Source organism: Panicum virgatum, chromosome 3K (genome assembly GCF_016808335.1).
Source record: "Panicum virgatum strain AP13 chromosome 3K, P.virgatum_v5, whole genome shotgun sequence".
In the NCBI taxonomy this organism is placed as follows: domain Eukaryota; kingdom Viridiplantae; phylum Streptophyta; class Magnoliopsida; order Poales; family Poaceae; genus Panicum; species Panicum virgatum.
Genome location: NC_053138.1, coordinates 21359844 through 21382225, shown reverse-complemented (window position 1 = coordinate 21382225; position 22382 = coordinate 21359844). Strand labels below are relative to the sequence as shown.

General features: G+C 51.1%; 3 protein-coding genes and 1 long non-coding RNA gene across 6 annotated transcripts; all 4 read right to left on the bottom strand.

Moving 5' to 3' along the window:
• Positions 1-4972: 4972 nt before the first annotated feature.
• On the bottom strand, positions 4973-7481 carry LOC120698327 (L-ascorbate oxidase homolog). Its single transcript, XM_039981877.1, has 3 exons — positions 6947-7481; positions 5740-6858; positions 4973-5647 (listed from the first exon to the last, which is right to left on the bottom strand). Exons 1-3 carry the CDS (start codon positions 7204-7206, stop codon positions 5341-5343), a joined length of 1686 nt encoding a protein of 561 aa, XP_039837811.1. The 5' UTR covers positions 7207-7481; the 3' UTR covers positions 4973-5340.
• A 496-nt stretch (positions 7482-7977) lies between these two features.
• LOC120698326 (leucine-rich repeat receptor protein kinase HPCA1-like) lies at positions 7978-13926 on the bottom strand. Its single transcript, XM_039981876.1, has 19 exons — positions 13459-13926; positions 13174-13297; positions 12967-13038; positions 12473-12547; positions 12305-12376; positions 12039-12200; positions 11878-11949; positions 11722-11793; positions 11539-11610; positions 11388-11456; positions 11210-11284; positions 11055-11126; positions 10820-10954; positions 10227-10708; positions 9953-10120; positions 9622-9761; positions 9287-9506; positions 8930-9162; positions 7978-8754 (listed from the first exon to the last, which is right to left on the bottom strand). Exons 1-19 carry the CDS (start codon positions 13580-13582, stop codon positions 8251-8253), a joined length of 2943 nt encoding a protein of 980 aa, XP_039837810.1. The 5' UTR covers positions 13583-13926; the 3' UTR covers positions 7978-8250.
• A 1230-nt stretch (positions 13927-15156) lies between these two features.
• LOC120698324 (protein KRTCAP2 homolog) lies at positions 15157-18140 on the bottom strand. Of its 2 annotated transcripts, none has more exons than XM_039981874.1 (5): positions 17905-18140; positions 17583-17738; positions 16861-16912; positions 16713-16779; positions 15157-15543 (listed from the first exon to the last, which is right to left on the bottom strand). In XM_039981874.1, the coding sequence occupies exons 2-5, from the start codon at positions 17736-17738 to the stop codon at positions 15453-15455; spliced, it is 366 nt and encodes a 121-aa protein (XP_039837808.1). In that variant the 5' UTR covers positions 17905-18140; the 3' UTR covers positions 15157-15452. The 2 variants fall into 2 exon arrangements, with proteins under 2 accessions (XP_039837808.1, XP_039837809.1); XM_039981875.1 differs by having other exon boundaries at positions 17848-18107.
• A 511-nt stretch (positions 18141-18651) lies between these two features.
• On the bottom strand, positions 18652-21816 carry LOC120698325. Of its 2 annotated transcripts, XR_005684815.1 has the most exons (5): positions 20878-21812; positions 20700-20792; positions 19742-19774; positions 19565-19630; positions 18652-18938 (listed from the first exon to the last, which is right to left on the bottom strand). It is a non-coding gene; the product is annotated as an uncharacterized LOC120698325 (long non-coding RNA). The 2 variants fall into 2 exon arrangements; XR_005684816.1 differs by having other exon boundaries at positions 19565-19774; positions 20890-21816.
• Between the last annotated feature and the right edge of the window lie 566 nt (positions 21817-22382).

Below are 22382 nucleotides of genomic sequence, written 5' to 3'. Positions count from 1 at the left end.
GAAGCGGGGGTGCAATCTACTCAGGCACTCAGATCGTGCTCGAGCCGGAACCGGCGGGACGCCCGGATCTGGGAAGGGAGCGGCGCCGCGAGGGAGTAAGAAGAAGGTAGGGTTTTGGGGGCGGGGTGTGAGGCACGCACTTGAGGGGAAGCGCGCGTGGAGGCCGAGGAGCACGGCGAGGGGCACGACGACGGAGAAGAAGGCCAGCGCCACCGCGGCGCCCGCCGCCGCCTCTTCCCCGCCGGGGCCGCGGAGCCGGCCGCCGCTCCCGGGCCCTTCATCCCGCGCCCCCACGCCCCGCGCCGCTCCGCTTCGTCTGGCCGGCGGGCGGCGGGCGCTTCCGATAACCCGGGCTAGAAGAGCGGGGAGGCCGCGGCGGCGGTGGCCTCTAGAAGGCAGCCATGGCGGCGTCCTGGAGCAGGCGGCGGCGGCGGGGGGGCCGTCCGTACATTTGCTCCTGCGCGTCCCCTGGCCTCGGTACTCGTGCGGCGAGTCCCGGCAGGACGGAGATCGCCTGCAGTCGCAGTAGACAGCGACTGCACGCGATCTGAGCCATCCATTCCCCCCTGAACGGATCAGATGGATCGCTACAGTGATGCTACAGTGGTAAAAAGTAACGACGAACAGTGATTTTACAGTGTTCCACAGTAGTAAATAGTGATCCCCTCTGTTCCGGCGACTGCTTAAGTTGCAGTCGCTATAGCGCCATTTGGCCAGATACCCATGGGGCCCGAAGCCCGGCCCATATTAGCCCGACTCGAGCACGGCACAGGCCTGAATATTATTGGGCTCGGGCCGGCACGGGCACGGTAGACGGACCGTGCCTGGGCCTCAGTCCCGGCCCATGGCCACATCCAAACACGGCCCGAAAAAGTCGGCCCGATGGGCCGCACGGCGGCCCAGGCACGGCCCACGGCCCGCTCCCATGCCAGGCCAGAAAAAGAGCCGTTGGAGGCCTGCTGCCGGCCCAGCCCAGCGAAGCGGGTATATAAGGGGCGCCAGCCACTGCCCCCGGCCACCCCCGGCCTCCATTCGCTCGCCCCGCCTCCGACCCCTCTCCGCTCCCCTCGCCTAACCCTAACCCTAGATCGAGCCTCGACCCCTCTACAGCTCCGCTCCCCTCCCGTCTCCGTCTCGATCTGATCGTCTTCTCCAACTCCGATCGCCGGCTCGCCGCCGTTGGCCATCCACTCTACCCTCTTCTCTTTGTTTTCCTCCCTACTTTTGCATCTTCACCAGTCGACTCGTTTCCTCAACTCAAATCCGTCCCCAAACCCGGTCATCCCTCTATAAATCTCGTAGATCCGGCCGTCCTCGATCTCGCCGGCGTCCTTGGTGCTACGGATCTGTTAAGCCCCTAAACCCTAACGTGTTTTTTCAGTTTTTTTATTTCTTTCTCTTGTTCTGATCTTTTTGATCTCTCTGCGCAGTTGCTCGGACGATGCAAAGCCGTTGGGGTACCCGAGGGGGCTGGATCTGGGATCTTTGGACCCTAACCGACAGCTCGGTTCCCTCGGTTTTGCCGGCCGACGCGAAGCCGTGACGCGCCGAAGGCCTGGCCTGCCCTCCAGGCCATGGACGACGACGAGGGCCACACCATCAACGATGAGTTGCGGATGATGGGCCTGGAGGGGGACGACGAGGACGGTATGGAGGAGGAACGGGAGGAGCTTTTTGGTCGGCGTGGTAATGTGGAAGTAATCATGCTCCCTCCCCCTCCCGTTGGTGGTGCCGGTGTGGGTGCTGATGCTGGTGTAGGTGCCGGTGCTGATACTAGCGCTGGTGGTGCAGCTGACGGTGCCGCGCCGGACTCTATCAGCCACGCCGGCAAGAAGCGGGGACGGCCCTGCACCTCCAAGGTGTGGGACGAGTACGAGAAGCTCTTCAAGCAGATCAATGGTAAGACCGTCGGGTATGGAGCCAAGTGCCTTCACTGCAAATCCGTCCTTTCTGGCTTTTCTAGTAGCGGCACTGGCCATCTTAGTTGGCATCTTCTAACTTGCCGTAATAAGAAAAAGAAGTCTGGTGCTCAGTCAATCCTTAGTTTTGATGCTGACGGTAGTGTGGTTTCCTGGGAGTACAGTCCTGATGTGGCTCGTACTCAATTGTGCCGTTTGATTGCAAAATTTGATCTGGCTCTAGGGTTTGGTGAAACAAATGAGTTTAAAGAGTACATTCATATTGCTCATAACCCTAGATTTACTCATGTTAGTAGGCAGACCACTACTAGAGATATTGCCAAGTACTTTAGTGAACGCCGTGATGATCTTGTGAAGTACTTAAGCTCTAATTCTGTTAGCTCTGTTGGTCTTACCTCTGATATATGGTCTGGTAATGCTAAGGAAGATCACCTTAGTGTGGTTTGTCATTATGTTAATTCTGATTGGCAACTAGAGAAGAGAGTGTTGGGTCTCAGACTTATTGATGTCAGTCACAGTGGTGACAACATTGCTGAGTGTGTGCTGGTGGCTCTTTTACTTCTCCTGGGTCTGGTCTTGCAGTGTTGGTACTGGTGGATCTTTTACTGTTCCTCTTAGTAGAAGGACATATGCAAGTGCTTTGCTGCAAGCAGCAAGCACTAGTGGTGCATATGATATTTCTTCTGAACTTACTGCTTACCTAGATAGTGACACTATCAACCAGTTTGATGATGATTTCAACATCTTGACCTGGTGACATGAGCACAAACAGTCTTATCAGTACTTTCTATCTTAGCTAAGGATGTTTTAACTGTGCCTGTTTCTACCATCTCTTCAGAATCTACCTTTAGTCTAACTGGCAGGATCATAGAGGAGAGGAGGCGTCAGTTGAAGCTAGAGATGGTAGAAATGCTCACATGCATCAAAGACTGGGAGGCTGCAGCTGAAAGAGCTCAGCACATGGTGGATGATGGAGACCTAGAGGCAGTTTATGAAGATCAGTACATTGATGAAACTCCAGCACAAACTGTTGTGTAATAGGATAGTTTATTTGCACTGTATGACTATGAGGTGAACTTAAGACTGGAACTTGAACTTAATGAGCTGGGCTGTACTCTTTTTTCTATCTAGGGTTTTCTCACGAGGTGTGAGTTTTTACCTAGATAGGTTTTTAATGAGGCAGCCATTGCAGAAAACACATCATCCTTTGATAATCTGTTGCTTATCTCTTGCTGTGTGTGTGGATTGTGTATGTGTGTCTGTGTTGTGATCCTAAGACTTGATATTTTATTGATTTCTGTCATTTTTTGTTACTCAAGATGAATCGATCCGTTGAATGAGCCATGTTGGGATTTTAGTACTTAGCCTCATGCTTGGACACTTGGGCGGCACGAGCACGGCGGGCGGCACGACACGGTCCGAAAAGGTTTAGTGCCGTGCCTGGGCCTCAAGTCCGGCACGTTGGGTGGCACGGCACGGCACGAAAATATTTTCGTGCCTAGGCGTGTCGTGCCTAATCGTGTCGTGCCTAGTTGTGTCTGGATTGGGTCGTGCCGTGCCACCCATTTGACCATCTATACTACATCGACTTCACAGGAACTCGGTCCATCGCGGCAGTCGCCCCCGCCGCTTGCTATTGGAATTTTTTTTTGCTTCTTTGTTTATTCCCTTCTGTGCTGCGATGCGAGCGGGCAGCTTGCTGACTAGACGACACCACACGAGTGGGCCGAGGAACATGTGATGCGGCTGCGGCCCGGCATGCGTGGCGCCAGGACATTTTCCCGTCGGTCCCCATCCGGATTCCGGCCATTCCCACCAATCGAAAACAAAACAGATCCCCTTCAAAAAAAAATTAAAAACACATCCATAAAACATGGGTGCTACGAGCATTTGAATTTTATTTATTTATACAACAAGATGACATGCGCTACTATGCATATGTTTCTTACGGCGGATTCTAGATATCCATATTCGAATACTCAAATCAGTACAGGCTCATAGTTTTCGAATTCTCGACACAAGATTGAACGTATGTTGACATGTTTTCAACTATTTTTCTAGATTTTAACAAGCGGTGTTAATTTACCCGTGTGTCTAGAGACCTGTTTCCAAGCAAAAAAAAAAATAGAAAAGGAGCATAAAGAATGCAGAACTTTACAATGAGCCTCCAATTTACTTATTTTTTATGAGGGAAATATATCTAGTGCAAACCATAACTTCATGAAAACCCATGCAAACCATGCCAAAAAAGTCGTATGAATTCAAAAAAAAATCACACATCTAAATGATATGATGGTACACAACCTTGTAAAATATCATGTCCAAACTCGACTTCGTCTGTTAGATATAAAAAGAACAAATTTCAAGCCAGGAAGTTGTCCAGATGATTTGTTAGAAATTTGTTATTTTTATATCTCACAAACGAAGTCGAGTTTAGACAAGATATTTTACAAGGTTGTTTATCATCATATCATCTACATATGCGATTTTTTTAGTGAATTTAGACGACTTTTTTTGCGTGGTTTGCACGGATTTTCACGAAGTTGTGGTTTGCACTAGATATATCCCCTTTTATGAGTGCTTATATAAGTCTATAGTAGTGACCAATCACACACGCTTGGTATGTCTTAGGCTCTTGGCAAAACATTTGGTTAATATGGCTTTTAGGATTTTTATTTGAATGGTGGCTTTTAGGATTAGGAATATGGATCACCTAAATTCGGACCTTAGAGCACGTTCAGGAGCGGCAGCGAGATGTAAATCAAGAACATCAAATTGATTGGTGAGGAGACACTAAAGATAGGGAAGCGTCCGCGACTTGTAAGCTGGGTGTATAACAATGCTCTAGTGGCATTGAAATTTGTATTGGGTGAGACACTAAAGAGGCCGTTGTTGGCATGATGGCGAGCTCTAAGCATAAGAATTTGTTGACCTAGCTAATTGCTCGAAACGGGTAATAAACACCCAATCTCAAGATTAAGGATAAACACAAGAAGGAACTTAGTACAAGATGTAATCAAAGCACACGAAAATACATATAAGCAGTAGGACCCTTTTTTGTGTAGGTATAAACGGTGATATATATATATATATATAGTTTCATAACTCCCATTACAATATATATATGATTTGAGAGGGCATCTCAAGATTACAACATACTCCATTGCATGATCCCCCAGCCGGCGTTCCTTGTTCTCCCTTCCCTACGCTTCTTTTAATTAGTTTCGTCTTTAAATTTTGCTCTCTGAGTTTGGTTTTTGATGCCCCGGCTGATTCAGCCGAGGCAGGAGATCAATTTCCCTCGAGAACAACGTGCACACAGGACAGGAATGGCGATCGGTCACAAGCAAGCTAGTAGTCAAGGGGCCGGGAAAACGGGGGCGCGGGGGGGCCTTTGCTCGGTCGTCGATCGGCCGGTCTCCTAGCGCGCGGGGGCGTAGGACGGCGGCAGCGGCAGGCCGACGACCTTGCCGCAGCGGAGGGCGTTGTCGGGCATGTTGTACTCGTCGCGCAGCGACCTCGCAGGCGACATGACGCTCATGTAGAGCTGCTCCCCGAGGTAGTGGCGGTCCCAGAGGTTGGACCGGATGTTCCACATGCCCGCGTTGTCGAACGTCAGCATGATCGCCGACCACGACCGCGGGTACACCTGGATCGTGTGCCGGCTCACCGCGTCCAGCAGGTTGTACGTCTTCCTCAGCTCCGGCGACCACTTGCCCGGCCCCATCCTGCAGGCAACCATGGATGATTAATTGAATTTCTTGCTGATCTTGCCTTGCAATTTAACACGAATGTATAATTGATGATGAAGAATGCGCACCCGACGGCGAAGAAGGCGTAGCCGTCGAGGTGGAACGAGTCCATGCTCTTCTCGGGGTTCTCGAAGACGATCTCGATGAAGGTCCGGAACTCGGCGGTGATCACGTTGGGCACGACGTGGAGCGGCCCGTTCACGGCGGGCGGCGCGTCGCCCATCTGGTTGTAGCTGAACACCCCGTCGGTGGCGTTGAAGTACTCGGCGAGCTTCAGCGGCGTGTCGGCGTCCCGGTGGGAGACGCCGTTGAAGCCGTACCGGAGCTTGCCGTCGACGTAGCCGCGGGAGACCATGAGCTTGATGGTGCGGGTGATGTTGATCTGCCCGTAGTGGTAGGAGCCCTGCGGGTTGGGCCGCGCCGCGCTGGCCGTCAGGTTCCACCGGAACGACCGCCACTGGTTGAGCGACCAGGCCCACCCGGCGGGCGGCTCGGGCACGTCCGGCGACGGCGGGGCGCTGGAGCCGGCGTAGCGGATGACGGCGGAGGCGGACCGGGCGTCGTGGATGAAGCGGGTGGAGGCGACGAGGTAGTAGTCGCCGGGCTTCTGGTCGGCGTCGACGAGCACGGAGAAGCAGTGGCCGACGTGGACGTCGAGCGAGTCGTACATGTCCTGCACCGTGTGGGAGCCGTCCATCTCCACGAGCTTCATGTCGTGGCCCTGGATGCGGAAGTTGAGGGACGCCTTGATGCCGGTGTTGCAGACGCGGAAGCGGTAGGTCTTGCCGGCCTCGAAGGTGAACATGGGCGGCGCGGCCGCCAGCTGGTCCTTGCTGCCGCCGCGGCCGTTGATGAGCACGCCGTCGGGGCGGCCGATGCTGCGGCCGGCGTCCAGGTGGCGGGCCAGGACCTCGTGGTCCTTGGTGTACCAGTCGCCGGCGAGCACCACGTGGTCGCTCTCCGGCGGCGGCTGGTCGAAGGGCACCGGGATGAGGAGGCGGCTGACGACGGTGATGGCCCCGTAGCCGCCCACCGCGCGCTGCATGCCCACGGATGGGAAGTAGAAGAAGCTGCCGATCTGGTCCTTGGGCTGCCACTTGTAGGTGAAGTTGGTGTTGGGCGCAATGGGGCACTGCGTGCCCGGCAGCCCGTCCATCCACGAGTTCTTCCTGTGCTGCATCCCGTTCCTGCACAACAAAAATGCCATGCCATGTCATGCAAGCCTGAATCGATCGATCGATCGATCGAAATGCGCGCTCGATTCGGGCTACCGACCAGGTGAAGAGCAGCGGCTGGTCGAGCTGGTTGAAGACGTTGATGACGATGTTGTTGTTGGAGGAGCAGTTGATCCTGGGCCCGGGGAACTCGCCGTTGATGAGGATCACCTTCTGGGGCGCGCCCAGCAGGGTCTTGGTCCCGTACGTCACCTTCCACTCGAAGAACAGGTAGGGGTCCTCGCCCCGCGCCTGCAGGGCCAGCGCCGCCAGCGCCAGCACCACGCCGGCGGCCACGCGCGCCGTCGTCGCCATGCTCATTCTATTCCCCACTCGGCTCCCGCTCACCCGATCGATCGCGCGGTGGCGCGCCGCAGGCAGGCAGGCCGGAGACGGGGGCGCGGCAGGCAGGCACGGTGGTGGTCTCTCTCCTAGTGTATGTGTAGTGTGTGGGCGGGTACGGTGCTCTCTTGAAGGATGGTGTAATGAGGAGTTGGGGTGGAGATAGGGCCGGCGGGTAGGTCTACGAGGAGGCCATGGAAGACGTCCCGGGTTGTACTAGTGCTTAAAAGGGGGTCAGGTGGAGGGGCCGGCGGGGAACCGGGAGGCTTCGGGCTGACGAGGGGACGCCGGGGCGGGGGCTTTATAGCGCGCGCCACGCGCAGCGGCGGGCGGTTGGGGACGGGACGCGCGCTGCCGGCGGCCGGAAGTGGCAGGTCGCGCGCGCGGGGCGGGCGGGTTGCCCGCGCAGCCGCCCGTTCGCGCTCGCGGCCGCGTGCGCGCGCCCCGGTGATCTGTCCGTGGGCACGCACGCGTGCTCCCCGGCGTTGGCGGCCGAGATCCCAGCCGGGGCTGGCTTGACCTGTTCCTGATTTCCCGGCCGGACGCGTTAAGACAAAGCCCCTGCAGGATTCTGCCTCATTCCAAGCGTATGCAAATCTGATTGCATGCCCCTGCAGAACTGTACGCGATCATGGCCATTGTTTGATCTAGAACCGCGAGCAAGTTTTAACGGTGACAACAATTGTGACTTCACTAGAGGGAAAAAAAAGGGGCAAATTATCTTGCAAATGCGCATTTCTAGGCATGTACTTCAAAACAATTGTGACTCCACTAAAGAAAAAAAAAGTAAAATAAATTATCTTGCAAATGCATATTTCTAGGCATGTACAATTCGTGTCGTCTCACGGTGAGTAGCATGGTAAAAAAGAAAGAAAGAACCTGGACAAACCAATGGATATACACATCATCACGTAATTAAAAAACTACAATTTCATCCACAAGCTGCAGCAAAAAGAATGGCCGGGGGTTGCTGGGCACGAAAGAAGAAGAAGAAGCAAGAACGACACCCCTGAATGTTTATTTCTACTTGGGCTTGACCTCGAAGTAGGGCATGTAGTCGGACCCGTTGTCCCCGTACGACCCTCTCGTGATCTCGGCGTCGCCGTAGGGGTGCGCGCGCGCGCCGCCGCCCGCGCCGTCGAACTCGTTGGCGGACGAGCCCGCGGAGCTGGCCCCGTCGGCCCCGGACGCCTCGTTCTGCAGCATGGCCTCGATCTCCTTCACCACCTCGCCCATGCCCGGCCGCGCCGCCGCCGACTCGTCCACGCACCGCATCGCCAGCTGCACGAACCGCCGGAACCCGGCCGTGCGTGCCGAGTCCCGGATCGCCGGGTCCAGGAGCCGCCGCAGGCCGTAGTGGTCGCGGTCGGTGGGGTCGATGGCCAGCCGGACCTCGCGCACGATGTACTTGCCGCTCTCGATCGGCTGCCGCCCGCTCACCAGCTCCAGCATCACCACCCCAAAGCTGTACACGTCGCTCTTCTCCGACAGCTGCTGCGTCATGTAGTACTCCGGGTCCAAGTAACCCTATTCATCAAGAAGCACCAAACAATTTTATTACATGCTTTAGTTAAACGCCAAACAGTTTTATTTATTACATGCTTTAGTTAATAATAAGTTTTTTTACGATCAGAAAACTAAACATTTTAATTAGGTTTCTATATTCGATGTTTCCACTATGATCATGATCATGGTTGCTCACCAGTGTTCCTTTCACTTGAGTGGAGACGTGGCCCTTCTGCGTGTCTGCGACGAGCTTGGAGAGGCCGAAGTCGGCGACCTTGGCCTTGAGGTGGTCGTCGAGGAGGATGTTGGTGGACTTGACGTCCCGGTGGATGATCGGCGGGTCGGCGAGCTCGTGAAGGTAAGCGAGCCCCCTCGCCGACCCGAGCGCGATCCTGAGCCTTTTCTTCCAGTCCAGGTACGTCCCTCTCACTGCACACGTCCGTGAACATACGCAGGTTGAATCGACTGATGATGATTGCTTTTATAGCACAAGAGATGGCAAAACGCTGACAGTGTTGTGTGGGGGGTATATTTTTGTCGAATCTCGAATTACCTAGCAAGTTCTCTCTGAGTGTTCCGTTGGAAACGTACTCGTACACCAGCATCTGCTCCCCTTGTTCGTAGCAGAAGCCGATCAGGCTCACCAGGTTCCGGTGATGAACCCTGGAGAGCAGCTCGATCTCGTTCTTGAACTCCACCACGCCTTGCATCGATCCGCGCTCCGCTCGCTTTATCGCCACTCGCGTTCCATCCACAAGTGTTCCTTTGTACACCTTTTGAATTCACCAAATTTTTGATATTTTGTTAGTTGCCTATTTACCAATGGTATAACTGTTTGTGCAGGTCCTCTTTAAGAGACCTGAATAGTGAGTTGTTTTTGTTTGATACCTTGCCATAGCCTCCTGAGCCTATCTCATGGGTGTCTGCGAAATTGTTGGTGCAGTTCCTCAGTTCAGTAAAAGAGAAGTTCCTTGCTCCTTTCAGCTGTGGAGCCCCTCCACTGTCTTTCTGAGAGACTCCCCAGGAAGCTGCAATTTTAAAACACAATTCAGTTCAGCCTTCAGGTTTAGTACTGTTACTCTTTAGCAAGTAGTGGCGTGCACTAAGAGAAACTCAAACCACGGCAATCTTCTATGCTCATCAATTCTCCACAGGATTATTTAAATGTTTTGGTAACATAATAAGAATTGAAATGCAAATAACTTTTCAAAACCCTTACCGAAAGGGTCAGTTCGTCCTGTCACTGCTTCATTAGCCCTTCTTTTCTGTCGTAAAGCAAATAATACCATGGCAATGAGGGCAATCACGAGTAGTCCACCGGCTACCGCAATTCCAGCAATGGCACCTGTGCTGATCTTTGATTTCTTACCACCAGGAGAAGAAGCACCTGACACAGAACATCGCAGTGAATTCATAGCTCCATAGAACTTATTCTTCATCGTTTTTCCAAAAGAAAATACAGATGGGAGTTCTGGACGGTGAAACTAAAGTACCTGCCAAAGGGGCGTACGGGTCTGCGATGAAGAAATAAGGTCCAAAATTTTTTGGTGGTTTGTAAGTCTGGTTGCTCAGATCAAAGCCTATCCGTATCAGATCCGACACATTGAAGGACAGCCCTGACGATGGGAACAGCTTCACCTGAGCCTGAAGGTAGTTGTCACTGTCGAAGTGGATATTGGATAGGAACACTGAGCCATCACGCAGAGACAGCTGCGTCGTGAGGCTTGTCTCCAGCTGCTGAAAGGTGTCGCTGTTCGTCAGGTCTGTGAAGAAGGGCGCTCTGAAAACCATCTTCCCGGTGTAGGGGTAGGCGCATCCACAGTTTGCCGGGTTCAAACTCTGATCATTCGAACATGAAGCTTGCGAGGAACATTTGCTCAGGCTGGTGGTGTATGCTATCATGTTCTCCTGCTGCATGCTGCAGAAGGATTTTCTGGGGAAATCTGGGTCCACGCACACCGGGTTCCCAAATAGACTGTATGAAGGTTTGAAAACAAGAAATGAGGTGTTTCTGAATTGGTTGGATAGGAAAAAAAAAAGAAGAAGCACTTGTGGTGGCACTTAGGCTGAGTGTGCAGGTTCTTACACCAGAGTCTTGTTGTAGCTTGTGGTAATATTGCCAGCGATGATACGGTTATTCATGAGATTAATAGCCTGCAGTTGTTTGCTGATGCTGCCTGTGATCTCAAGCGTTCCGCTGAATGCGTTGTTGCTCAGCACACTGTTTGATCAGCGACAAAAAAATGGTCAACTTAAAAAGTTTTTCTTTTCCTTTTGGTTAATTAACTCATTTTTTCAGTATAAGTTGCCAGAAAAATTACACTTGCTGCAGCTGGGGCAATCTGAAGAGATCCTTAGGGACCTCACCAGTAAGTTGTCCACCAGTTATTGACCTAAAACATCAGAAGACAAAAGGATGAGTGCAAAATGTCACAACAAGGATTGTTTGAAGAGTGAATAGTCTATGATAACTCACATAGAGGTGAGGGATGTTAAAGTCGTGAACCAATCCGGGGCTACTGAAGCATTAAACGTGTTGTTGCTTAAATCTCTGGTCATGAATGAACGAATTCATCAGGAACTTGCTAGTAATTATCCAGGCAATTTATATGAACCAACAAAGTGGCAGGGTATTATAATAATAAGTTTCTTACACGACATTTAATTTGGTCATGCTGCTGAGATCTGGTAGTGATCCAGTAAGCCGGTTGCTTGCCAAGTTCCTGCAAAAGATTTTTTTTAAAAAAAAGGTACCGGGTACCACCATCTTATATAGCAGATTGTTTAAGGTCATGGCCCACTTACAGCTCATTTAGATTTACCAAACTGCTCAGGCTGGGAGGAACTGCGCCCGCAAAACCGTTCCTATCTAGTCGGCTGTCAAAGATACAAAGCAGGTCAAAGAGACAAAAAAAATGCTAAAAAGGGAAAATATGATAAAACAATGTTTGTGAAAAAAATGAATTCCACTGATTCTAAGATACTTACAGAACCTGAAGTGTTGTAATGCCCCCTAGCTCCGCTGGGATTGGACCAGTAAATTGATTACTATCAAACAATCTGACATATATGACAAGACGAGTTAGCAGGATTCACTACACGATATGATATAAACTACAAAACGAAACTCTTGTGACCCCTTACATGTGAATCAGAGTCATGTTGGAGTTGAAGAGGCCTGTAAGCGTTCCAGATAACTGGTTCTTGTTGAAATGGCTGTTTATCGATTAGAATTTATAAACATGAATAGACGGAAAGGAGGTGCAGATATTACAAGTGAAGAAAATAAGATCGGCATCACTTACAAGTGCTGTGTTTTGGTAAGAAGGTCAAGCCCTGGCGTGGTTGCTGTTGAGATCGGGATTGATCCAGTGAGCTGGTTATCAGCCAGATCGAACCAGTTGAGGTTCGTGAGTAAACCCAGTGAAGCCGGAATTTTGCCCGTAAACTTGTTCGAGTTCAGCGCTCTAAAGTGAATGCGTGACAAAAACAGTTAAATTTGTATGTCGAGTGCAAGGACCGAGAAATAAAATGGATGTTTCATCCGAATATACAAGCTAGTAGTACTCACAGGAACGTGAGTTGTTTTAGGTTGCCTAGTTCTTGTGGAATGCTTCCTGTGAAGCTGCAGCCAGCCAGGATCCTGACAAGTAAAGTCACAATTACGCATGTCAGCCTGTTTGGGGAATGCTTTACAAGGAAAGATAGGATGGAGAACAAGAGTCGGTGCAGCTCATACAGTATGCTAAGCTCAGACAGGCTCCCAATCGAAGCGGGCATCGGACCGCCTAGACCAATGTTGAAGGAAACATCCCTGCAAATGCGTGTCTTGTGAGCCAGAATGCACTTTCGCTAATGCAGATAAAACAGTTTTATTTAAGAAATTGACAGACCATTTTTGCTACAATAAACATTCATATGTATTTTTTATTAATTTTTCGATAACCTGTCCTTGCTAACAAAAGTATCCTAATCCATGCTGATTTGATTTAGAAGATTGGTCAGAGCCTACAACTCGGTATACTTGAACTGGTCAAGCCTGAAGAAAGCAGAGTTTATAAGCTAGCTAGAAGCCCGGAAGAAAATTTCATCCAACAGTTCTGACCGATTCAAAAATCAAAACCACCCTATCCTGAATCCTCTGAAACGCTGGAGCATCATCCTGGCTCAAATGTCGTAAAATGATGGTGTTTAGCAGCTAATCATGCCCAGAACTCACGGGAGGTGACTTACAGATACATGAGCTGGCTGAGCTGGCCGATGCTGTCGCTGAGCGTGCCCTGAATGTTGACACTTGACAGCCTCCTGCAAAGCAAAGAAAACAAAGGACGCATGTGGATGATGAGGACTCGTTCATTCAGAGAGGTGGTCGCGTGGCGACAGCGCGTGATCGATCATCGATGGACACAGGTAGCTAGGCGAGAGCGCGCGGGCACTCACAGCGACGTGACCCTGCCGTTGCTGCACATGACGCCGTCCCACCCCCCGTTGCAGGGGTCGCTCGCCGAGGACCAGCTCGACGGGGAGTTCGTCCATTTGCTCTTCAGCGAGTTGAGCGCAGAAGCTGCAGAACAAGGTTTTCAAAAACAGGGGGCAAGCTTGTAAGAGAAGCTAGCAAGTCTGGATCAAAATCTCCTGGGCTGGCAGTGAAAACGGGAATCAAAGGAAGGGTGAACAAGCCACAAGCCGCGCCGCGAGATGCAGGGTTGACCGGCGTACACTAACCATCCTGAGGATTGATGGCGCCCAAGCCTGACGGAACGCCCGCCGCCAGCAGCAGCAGCGACAGCAGCATCACGAGCGGCGGCGTGGCCGTGGCCGTGGCCCGCCGCCGCGTCGCCGCCTCCATCCCGCGCCCGGAGCGCCGGCGATCGGAGCACACGGCAGCACGCGACGCCTCTTCCGCCTCCCTCCCCTCTCGTCGCGAGGCCAGCAGCCAGCTAAGAAGAATCGGAGAAGAGGTGGCCGCGAGGTCGTGGATGGCAGCTTGTGAAGCCGAGGCGAGGCGAGCGCCCTCTCAAGTCCACGCGACCGAGCCGCGCTGTATCGTTTATACGCGCGTTGAATGCGGAGCCGGCGGCGGGCACCACCCGCCTTTCCTCTTCTTCTACCTCCCCCCTCCCCGGGTCCCCAGCTGCGTCCCGGGCGCACGCGGAGCGGAGGGAGAGGGAAGAGGTCAACCCAAGCAAATGGCGGACGCGAGCCCGTGCGTTCAGAGCTACTACCACTAGCTACACACGAGAAAAAAAAAACATCCGTGTCGCGCTGCGCCGCCGGTCAAAGGGGACGCAGGAAAATGTGCCGACTACTAGCGCTGATCCCAGCACGTTTCCCGCTTTTTTTTTTTTTGCCATTGGCTTAATTGTGATTAAGCGCGTCTGCATCGTCCGCTCGCTTTTTAAGCAATGATAATCCTTTGTGTCGTTGGGGCGCTCTGATGGTGCCGTCAGCTAAGCTGCAGTCCAACCAACCAGCGTCCGGTTGCGTCTTGTTTAGAGTACGCTACTAATCTAAGCGAAGGATCGGGGGTAATGCGCGGCAGCCCGGTGCGTATTATATTATGTCCTGCGGTTGAAATGGGTTTGCTGTCTGCCGGGCGGCGGAGATGAAGGCCGCGATCGGGAGGGTCAGGGTCGACGACCAGTCGGCCGGGCTGCCCTGATCGGATGATGCAAGTTCAGGTTTTGATTGGGGAGTTGTAATACTCGCAACGGCGACGACTCCCCTGATCGGACGGGGGAACTGTTCCTGTTCCTCTTAGCTTTGGGCACAGGGTTTTCTGATCGGGAAAAATGGCACTGATTGTCCGTAGGGCCGGGTGAGGTGAGGGACGCGACAGGACAGCGTAGAGGTTGAGCCCTTGCCCTCCTTCCTTGGTCAATCGGGCTGGCCATCCTATCATGGTCGCCGTCGATCCTAGGCTTCTTTCTACTCTTGCGATCAGCCAGATCTGACCGAAACATCCAAAGTCCAATCACCGGAGCATGATGCAGCTTTATTACGTACAAAAACGGCCATGGACAACACGACCGACCGACGTCTCGATCGTTAGCCCAAAAGGCCTCGGCCCTCCCCGGTTTCTCCTCGCCGACCGGATTCCCGGCCGTTTCGTGCCCGCGTGACGTGAGCTCGTTCATTCCCCAACGCATCCGCTGAAACGGCCGCAAGGCCACGGGGCTGCACGGCCGGGAAGCGGTCGCCGCAGGCGTTTTACGTTTTACCCGGCAGCGCCAGCCCCAACCCCGGGCACGAAAACTTCCCGGGGTTAGGTATTGACGCCGTCACGGCGCACTGCTTTTTTCACCACCCCCAAACAAAGAAAATCCCCGGCGGGCGTGGACGAAAAGCTCAACGACAAAACAAAACCCAATGCGCGCGCAGCATCTCGACTAGTAGGCGCGATCAAGCGCAACGCACGGCGAGTTCGTCAAAAAGGAAAGTGATATCCGGCAAAATGGTGTGGCAGTACATATTACCCGCAACGCACGGCGAGTTCGTCAAAAAGGAAAGTGATATCCGGCAAAATGGTGTGGCAGTACATATTACCTAGTCAACAGATCAGACAAACATCAGAATGCGACCTCGGCGCGAGCGCACCAGTAATCCAGGATTCTCAGCTGAATGGGTTCGAGGTCCGGTGGGAGGGGCGCGGAGATTTCGGTTCGATCTACAGACGAGTCATCGTACATGAATGATATCTTCTGATCTATATCCTGTGCTCAGTGCCGCCTCACTTTAGACTCGCTCCTCGCGAGGATCATGCCGGAGAGCTTGTCAACCTCGTAAAGGAGCCCGGCGGAGAACAAGAAGCTGCAGCAGAGTGGACGAGAAGAGTTAGTTTGCACGCTGGGTTTGTAGCATGAGGTTGCAGAAAAACCGCAGAATTGTGATTAAGGGGGAGGATTAGCACCAAAGAAAAAGGAAAATAACCAGACATTAGTGTCTATCCACTGCCCGATCGGCCGATCTTTCAGAGTAAATAACCACAGACATTACAATATAGATTCCACCAACAAACTTTTACTAGGCATTGCCAGTGCCATTCGTGCTACATGAATATAATAGAAAATGCTGATTCCTCAAATACAGAGAAATGTGAGTACTGTTGAAACTATCAAAATCACAATGCTATGTCAAAACCATGGTGGACAGAGTAAACCCTACCACAAGCCCTAAAATATAATTTGTCGATGTCAAATAGCTAGCATTCTCATAGAAGTCATGGTTGTTAGGTGATTAAGTTCTGCCAAATATTTGGTAAACCTCTGAGGGGGACTACAGAATGATCACTTATATAACATTTTGTATAAATGGATTTTACCCAGCTACTAGCCCAGTAGCCATCCATCTTAGAAATGTAAACATAGCGCTGGCCACATGAGGCGTCTATTAGGATCATGAAACTCATGAATAGCAGTGTACTGAGGCTGTAGCATTCTCAGTAGTTTTTGCAACATGCAAAAATAATACCGGTAGCATTCATAACAATATCAGACAGTTGACAACAGCAACCAAAAGGCTAGATATTGCATATAGCTCCACCGGTATGTTATGGTACAGCACTTGATTATCTGGCGGATAATCAGAGATTGTTTCTGACCAATTCACAATAGATGGGTTGTCTACGTGGAATTCAGGTCGTTTTATGATTGAACATGCAAGCCATACATTTACACTAAAACACTCCAAGGCTTAATGAAAAGTGCATTAAATAAATTTGCTGTATGCTTTAGTAACAACAGATTCTACTGTGCAAACGATTTAACTTAAACTTAAATTCCTTTACTCAGAAACCAGTGAATTGTTTTCTTTCATCAGAAATGTTATGTCTATTTCTCTCCAATGGATTTTTTAAAAAGAAAAACTCATAAGCAAACATTCCATTAGAATGTTGAGACTAGCCCCATTGACAATCTCAACACAATAAATGCTGATGGCTGGTTGGATAAAAGCAGTGAAGTGTTTTCGAGGTAACGTACCATGTTGTGATACAGACGCGGTGGACAGTGCCAGCTACAATGAGGGCAACAAGCTGTGCTACAACAACTGCACAAGAAAAGGGACATAGATGAGTTGAAGTCAAATAAAGACTACGCATATGAGAAGGAGATCATATGCCACACATACCTGCACCCCACCCAGTTCTATCTCCACTAGCTTCTTGGTAGTTCCCAATAAACTGCAACGGTTGATCCAATAATTAATTCATCATAACGCAAAATTCCAGGCAGCAAAACACACTTGTTGATGAAGAGTTGATGAGCGCAGAACTAGATAATCCTACAACATGACATAAAGCCACAAAATGGTGGCAACCAATGTATGGACCAACTAAGACCCTGTTTGGTTCATGAGACTTTTGTATAAGTCCCTAGGACTTATGGGGCTAAAGAACCAAACATGAGAGACTTTTTGGAGCTAAAAGTAGGTTAGGGGCTAAAGAATGAGAAGTCCCTCTTGAGGAGCTTTTTGGGACTTTTAGCCTACAATTCCACCCTACCCCCGTGGTCCCCCCTCCTCTAGCTCCACCATGGCTGGCTGCATGCATGCAGAATAGGGGTAGTAGGGTACTTTGTTCACTTCATTTAATGACCTTTAGTCCCTCTAATCCATGGAACCAAACAGATAGGGACTAAACGTTTTAGCCCAGGGACTAAAAGTAGCCTAGAAACTTTTTGTAACCAAACAGGGCCTAAGTGTTTCGCAAATTGCAGTAGCTTCACTATATTGTACATTGTACAAGTTTATAACACTTCAATTTGTCAAATCAGCAAGAGGAACAACGACGAGCGTCACTTGGAACGAGAAACAAAGGTAAAAAGGACAGGGACCAGGAGGGGGGAACGCACAGTGAGGAGTAGCAGGAAGAGGAGGGAGCAGACGAATCCGCCGGCGATGGTCATGAGCTCCGACGAGGCGAACTTGGCCCTGTACATCTCGAGCAGCGACAGCGTCACCGCGAAGAGCAGCAGCGAGAGCAGCATCGACCGCCCCGTGCTCGCCATCTGACAACAGGACAGCAAAATCAACAGCAGATCTCTTGAGTTTCTAGAAATCGGCAACAGATCTCTGAGAACCAAAACAATGACCCCCCGAAAGAATTTTTCAATAAACCTCGCATGAAACGCGAAAAATCAGGCTCGCGGAGGACCGTGAGAGACTGCCGCTCACCTCTCCTGGACCGGATCGCAGATCTGGGGCGACACGCACCGGCAGGACGGCAGCAGTAGGGTTTGGCGCTGCTTCGTCTTCCTCCCCTCTTCCTCACCGATCTCGCGAGATGGGTGAGATTCCCGAGTCGAGTCGTGTGAGATCCCGAGTCGAGTCGCTGGATGGGGAGGATACGCAGTCAATGGCGGCGGGCCGCGGGCCGCGGGCCGGTTGTAATTTGAGATTATGGCCATATAGGTTTTAGTTGGGCCCAAACAGTCGATCTGACAATTCAACAAACACAGTCCATACCCCTCAAAAAAAAGAAGAAGACCATCTTCGGAGTACAACCGATCGAGCTGAAAGGGAGTCGGATTACAACACGCACTCCGCCGCCTCCATAAATACAGGATCATTGCCACAACGGAGCACATTGCAGCTAGAGCAAAGGTTGAGAGCGAGCGAGGAAACGCGCGCCTACCAGGAAGCGGAAGCGAGCGAGCCAACAAGGAGTAGATGAGCCAGCACAGCACGAGTGACGACGAGAGCTGCGTTGCGGCTGCTCCCCGACGATGTCCTCGCGGACGTGCTCCGCCGCGTCGCGCCGCGTCTGCACAGCGTGGCGCGCGCTCATCGACGGTCGCGGCCTGCTGCGCGGGGACCTCCTCCCGCGCTCGCTGGCGGGTCTCTTACAACTAGAACATTAGGCGTGCGATGCGCGCCCTACCATTTAAACTATCAAATATAAGTAAATTAAAGATAATAAAATGTACAATTAAACATAAGTAAACCAAAAGTAATGAAATGACAAATGATATGCATGGTATATGATAAATTCAACACAAAATCATAGCACATAGTAATACATACATCATTAAGATGCTAACATTTGAACAATGTGGGTACACTATCTCATCATAGGTGTCTCATATCCAGTGTGTTGGCTGGAGCTCGAGCTCGACCAGGAGCATGTTGCCAACGCCGCCCTCTGGCCACCAGCCAGGACCAACCCAACGTATTGTGCCCCTGTTGCCTTGCCTGCCTGCGGCTCCAGGCTACAAGTCATAAAAAGAGAGCCAAAGAAACTCAATCTTCCAATTGAATAAAATTATAATCCTCTCCAATTTTTATTCAAGTTGCCTCTTCCTTTTCGCTAAAATTACTTCTTAATAAACTATTACATGGTACTTGTACTTTGACAACTAAAATCACATCCTTATGTGTAAGGTACGAATGTATAAATACATTTGCCTGCTACTATTAAGATTTTTTATAGGTAAATAAATAGCAGAGTTACATAGACTAAGCTGTGCAAATCCATGATTTGTACATGTCAAAGTGTTTAAATAGGAAATAAGCCAAGCAGTGAAGTGGGCAAATGCACAATATGCCCCCACTACCATGTTTTTCTATTATGTATGGCACTTTTTATTTCACCAATGTTACATACAGGAGAGCATAGCACGTTATACTATAACAAGTCAAGATATAGTGTATCAGCCAAAGACTGAATTTAAGGAAAGACGTACTCCTACATCACAACACAGTGCAAAAAAAAAAAGAGTGCACCCTCACCACATCTCAAGGAAAGCTTCCTGCTACTTTGTTCAAAAGAAGGGGCAAAAGGAGCTAGAAAAGAGGGGAGAAAAGAAAAGAAAAGATTGGTGAAAAATTAGTCTACCTTGTTGGCGTTAGGGACCAACTCCTGCAACACCTTCATCCTGTCAGCTATCCTCTCCCTCTAGAGCTGCAAGATTGGTGAAAAATTAGTCTACCTTGTTGGCGTTAGGGACCAACTCCTGCAACACCTTCATCCTGTCAGCTATCCTCTCCCTCTAGAGCTGCAACAAACGCATACCTTCATCCTCTCAGCTATCCTCTCCCTCCGGAGCTGCAACAAACACATGGCGAGAGTGAGCAAAAAGACACGCAGGAGATGCACAGCTGAAGTATGAAAGTGATCAGCAAAGACTCATACAATTCGTCCTACAGTTCATCTCTAATTCTCTGCTGTATCTCAGTATCTGACTCAAATGGGTCAGTATCAGATGAACCTGACAGGATATCCAATTTTTTTCAAAGCCAATAGAGAGATTCAAGAACCATAACAAAACAAGAATGCCAGATTGAGTCTGCATATTTTAGTCCTACCACATATGTAAAGAGATTATCCTCATAATATAGAGATTCTATAACCTAAATGGATAAGCATGTGAGCACGTGGTTGCCAGCTATATATTTTGGAGAACAGTATTTTCCAGATAAAAGTCATCCTAGAACTTATGACAGACTCTTCCATGGCATTTCAGGAAGTGGCAAAATACAATTTCAGAAAGTAGCATTCATCTACAAGTTAAAATGCATACCGACCCAACCAACAGGCTTTGCAAGCTCCACAGTTTTAATTTCCTGGAATCATTAGAAAATATATTGCAAATTATTTGTATCATGGCAATATTTTTCAGCCAGTTAGCTCATTATTCTGAGCACCATTACTTGCAATGCAGCAACTTTCTCCTGAATTGTCAGGTCATGTATCTGTATCTAACCTATAAACAAGGCATGTACACATACAGCCAAGTTACAATTACAGTTTTACCATAATTTCAGTTTTTTTAACCAAGCTAAATAACAAGACAAAGTAAGAAAAAAATATTAGTCTTTCACATGCTTTAAAACTCAAGAATGTATGTCCACACTCAGCTCTCTGCACATAAGTCGGACCAATCAATCAACATGTATAATCTTGCCTAAAATCTACTGTAACTGATAAGCTTCTGAACATTGTTAAACGATGTCGTGGCCAAAAGGAGTACCTCGAGGTTGTGGAAGCCATCCCCAGGCCAGATGGAGATCTTGCTCAGCGTGTAGCTCTAGCCGAGCTTGAAATCCAAGTAGAGCGCAACAGGCTGCCATGGAACACAAAACAAATTAACCGCGAATCCCGTGAATCAAACAAGCCAAAAGGAATAGCATGCCTACTGAAGCAAGCACCTCCAACTGCACCTTCTTCTGGAACTCGATGTTCACCAGATGCGGCTGCGCACCGTCTTTTGGAACTGGATGTTCACTAGATGCGGCTACGCACCGTCCGACCTGCGGCGGTGCTCGCGCTCAAGCGCCGCCCGCGCATCGAAGCCAGCGTCAGCCCATTGAGGAGGTGTGTGGGGGCGGCGTGGTGTAGCCGGAGGGGGTGGCGGGTGCTGTGGTGGTAGCGGCGGCACGGAGGCGGTCTTGGAGCTCGTCGTGGTCGGAGGAGCGGGACAAGTAGGGAATCGCTGACGTCGTGTGCCCAGGATGCTGCCCATGCCCCCTCCCTCCGAGCGGCGCCCTGTGCCAGATCTGGATCCCGCGGGAGCAGGCGGCGGTGGAGACCGGAGAGCAGAGGAGCGCCATCGGGGAGAGGCGACGGAGGTACGGCCGGCCGAGAGCGGCGAGCCCACCAGCTCAGCTCGGCTTCTTGTCCTTTGCCGACGGTGGAGGGCAGAGGGGAGGCCGCGCGGTGTAGGTTAGGAGGTGAGCGTGGCGCGGCCGACCGCGCCTCTGTCTCCCGCGCGCTGCCGCTACCGGCCGCGCTGCGAGCTGGTCGGCCGGTTCCACGCCGGCCCGTGGCGCGCGGAGGGGTGAGGGGCGAGGAGAGATGCCACCGGGAAAAAGGCGCCGGGAGAGAGAAAAGAGAGGAGGCGCCGCCAGAGTAGAGAGAGAGAGGAGGGTTGGGGAGATGGGCGGCGTGGATCCTGCGGGTGCGGGTGGCGGCGGAGGAGAGCAGGAGGAGCGCCGGCAGAGAGGAAGAAGGGGAGTTGGCGGCGGCGGCAACAGCGGGGAGGGAGAGAGCAGAGATGGAGAGAGAACGGAAGGGAAGAGAGAGGGGGTTAGGGTTTGTGACTTGGGGAGGGGTTTACTGCAAAAGCGCTCTGCGGGGTTTTTTTTACAAAAATGATAGGATTTTGGAATGTTTTTCTTCTTTTTGTTGAAATAAAGATTAGTTGGAGGGTCTACTTTGTAAAGATATTAACGTGGGTAGGGATGTTCTGGGCTTTTTTTGCAATTTCTAGATAATAGAAGGTCTTTTTTGCAAAATGTCCAAAACAAGGGCTGCTTGACACGCGTCACCTTTTCTCCGTGGGATGCGGCGGTGGGAGCAAACGGCAGTGGGTTTTAACCATTCTGATGAGTTGCCTTTCGCGGAGCTCTTCCGCCGCCCCTCCACGGATCTCACGGACTACTACATGCCCTGTGTTCGCGTTCGAGACCACTGCAACGGTGTCCTCCTCCTCTACAACGGCCTGCTCAACCCCGTGGCGCAATAATAGTGGGCGCCCCTGCCGGAATCCCCGCCTCCCTGCTCGGGGCTGGAGCGCCACTGTTTCAACCAAGAAATGTACCTCGTCTTTGATCCTGCCGAGTCATCGCACTGTCAGGTGCTCTTGATCCCCCGTGTTCCCCACAGACGTGTAGAGAGCGCGGCAATATTGGAATCGGAGTGGCCACCACCACCA

Coding starts and splice junctions, on each gene's coding strand:
- LOC120698326 (XM_039981876.1), bottom strand. CDS start 13,582: ATGGAGGCGGCGACGCGGCGGCGGGCCACGGCCACGGCCACGCCGCCG. Junction 11,950..12,038: donor CTTACCAAAACACAGCACTT/GTAAGTGATGCC, acceptor ATCGATAAACAG/CCATTTCAACAAGAACCAGT. Junction 11,611..11,721: donor ATTACAACACTTCAGGTTCT/GTAAGTATCTTA, acceptor TATCTTTGACAG/CCGACTAGATAGGAACGGTT.
- LOC120698327 (XM_039981877.1), bottom strand. CDS start 7,206: ATGAGCATGGCGACGACGGCGCGCGTGGCCGCCGGCGTGGTGCTGGCG. Junction 6,859..6,946: donor CAGCCGCTGCTCTTCACCTG/GTCGGTAGCCCG, acceptor TTTGTTGTGCAG/GAACGGGATGCAGCACAGGA. Junction 5,648..5,739: donor TACGCCTTCTTCGCCGTCGG/GTGCGCATTCTT, acceptor GGTTGCCTGCAG/GATGGGGCCGGGCAAGTGGT.
- LOC120698324 (XM_039981874.1), bottom strand. CDS start 17,738: ATGGCGAGCACGGGGCGGTCGATGCTGCTCTCGCTGCTGCTCTTCGCG. Junction 16,913..17,582: donor TCTTCCTGCTACTCCTCACT/GTGCGTTCCCCC, acceptor CAACCGTTGCAG/TTTATTGGGAACTACCAAGA. Junction 15,544..16,712: donor CGCGTCTGTATCACAACATG/GTACGTTACCTC, acceptor ACTCTGCTGCAG/CTTCTTGTTCTCCGCCGGGC.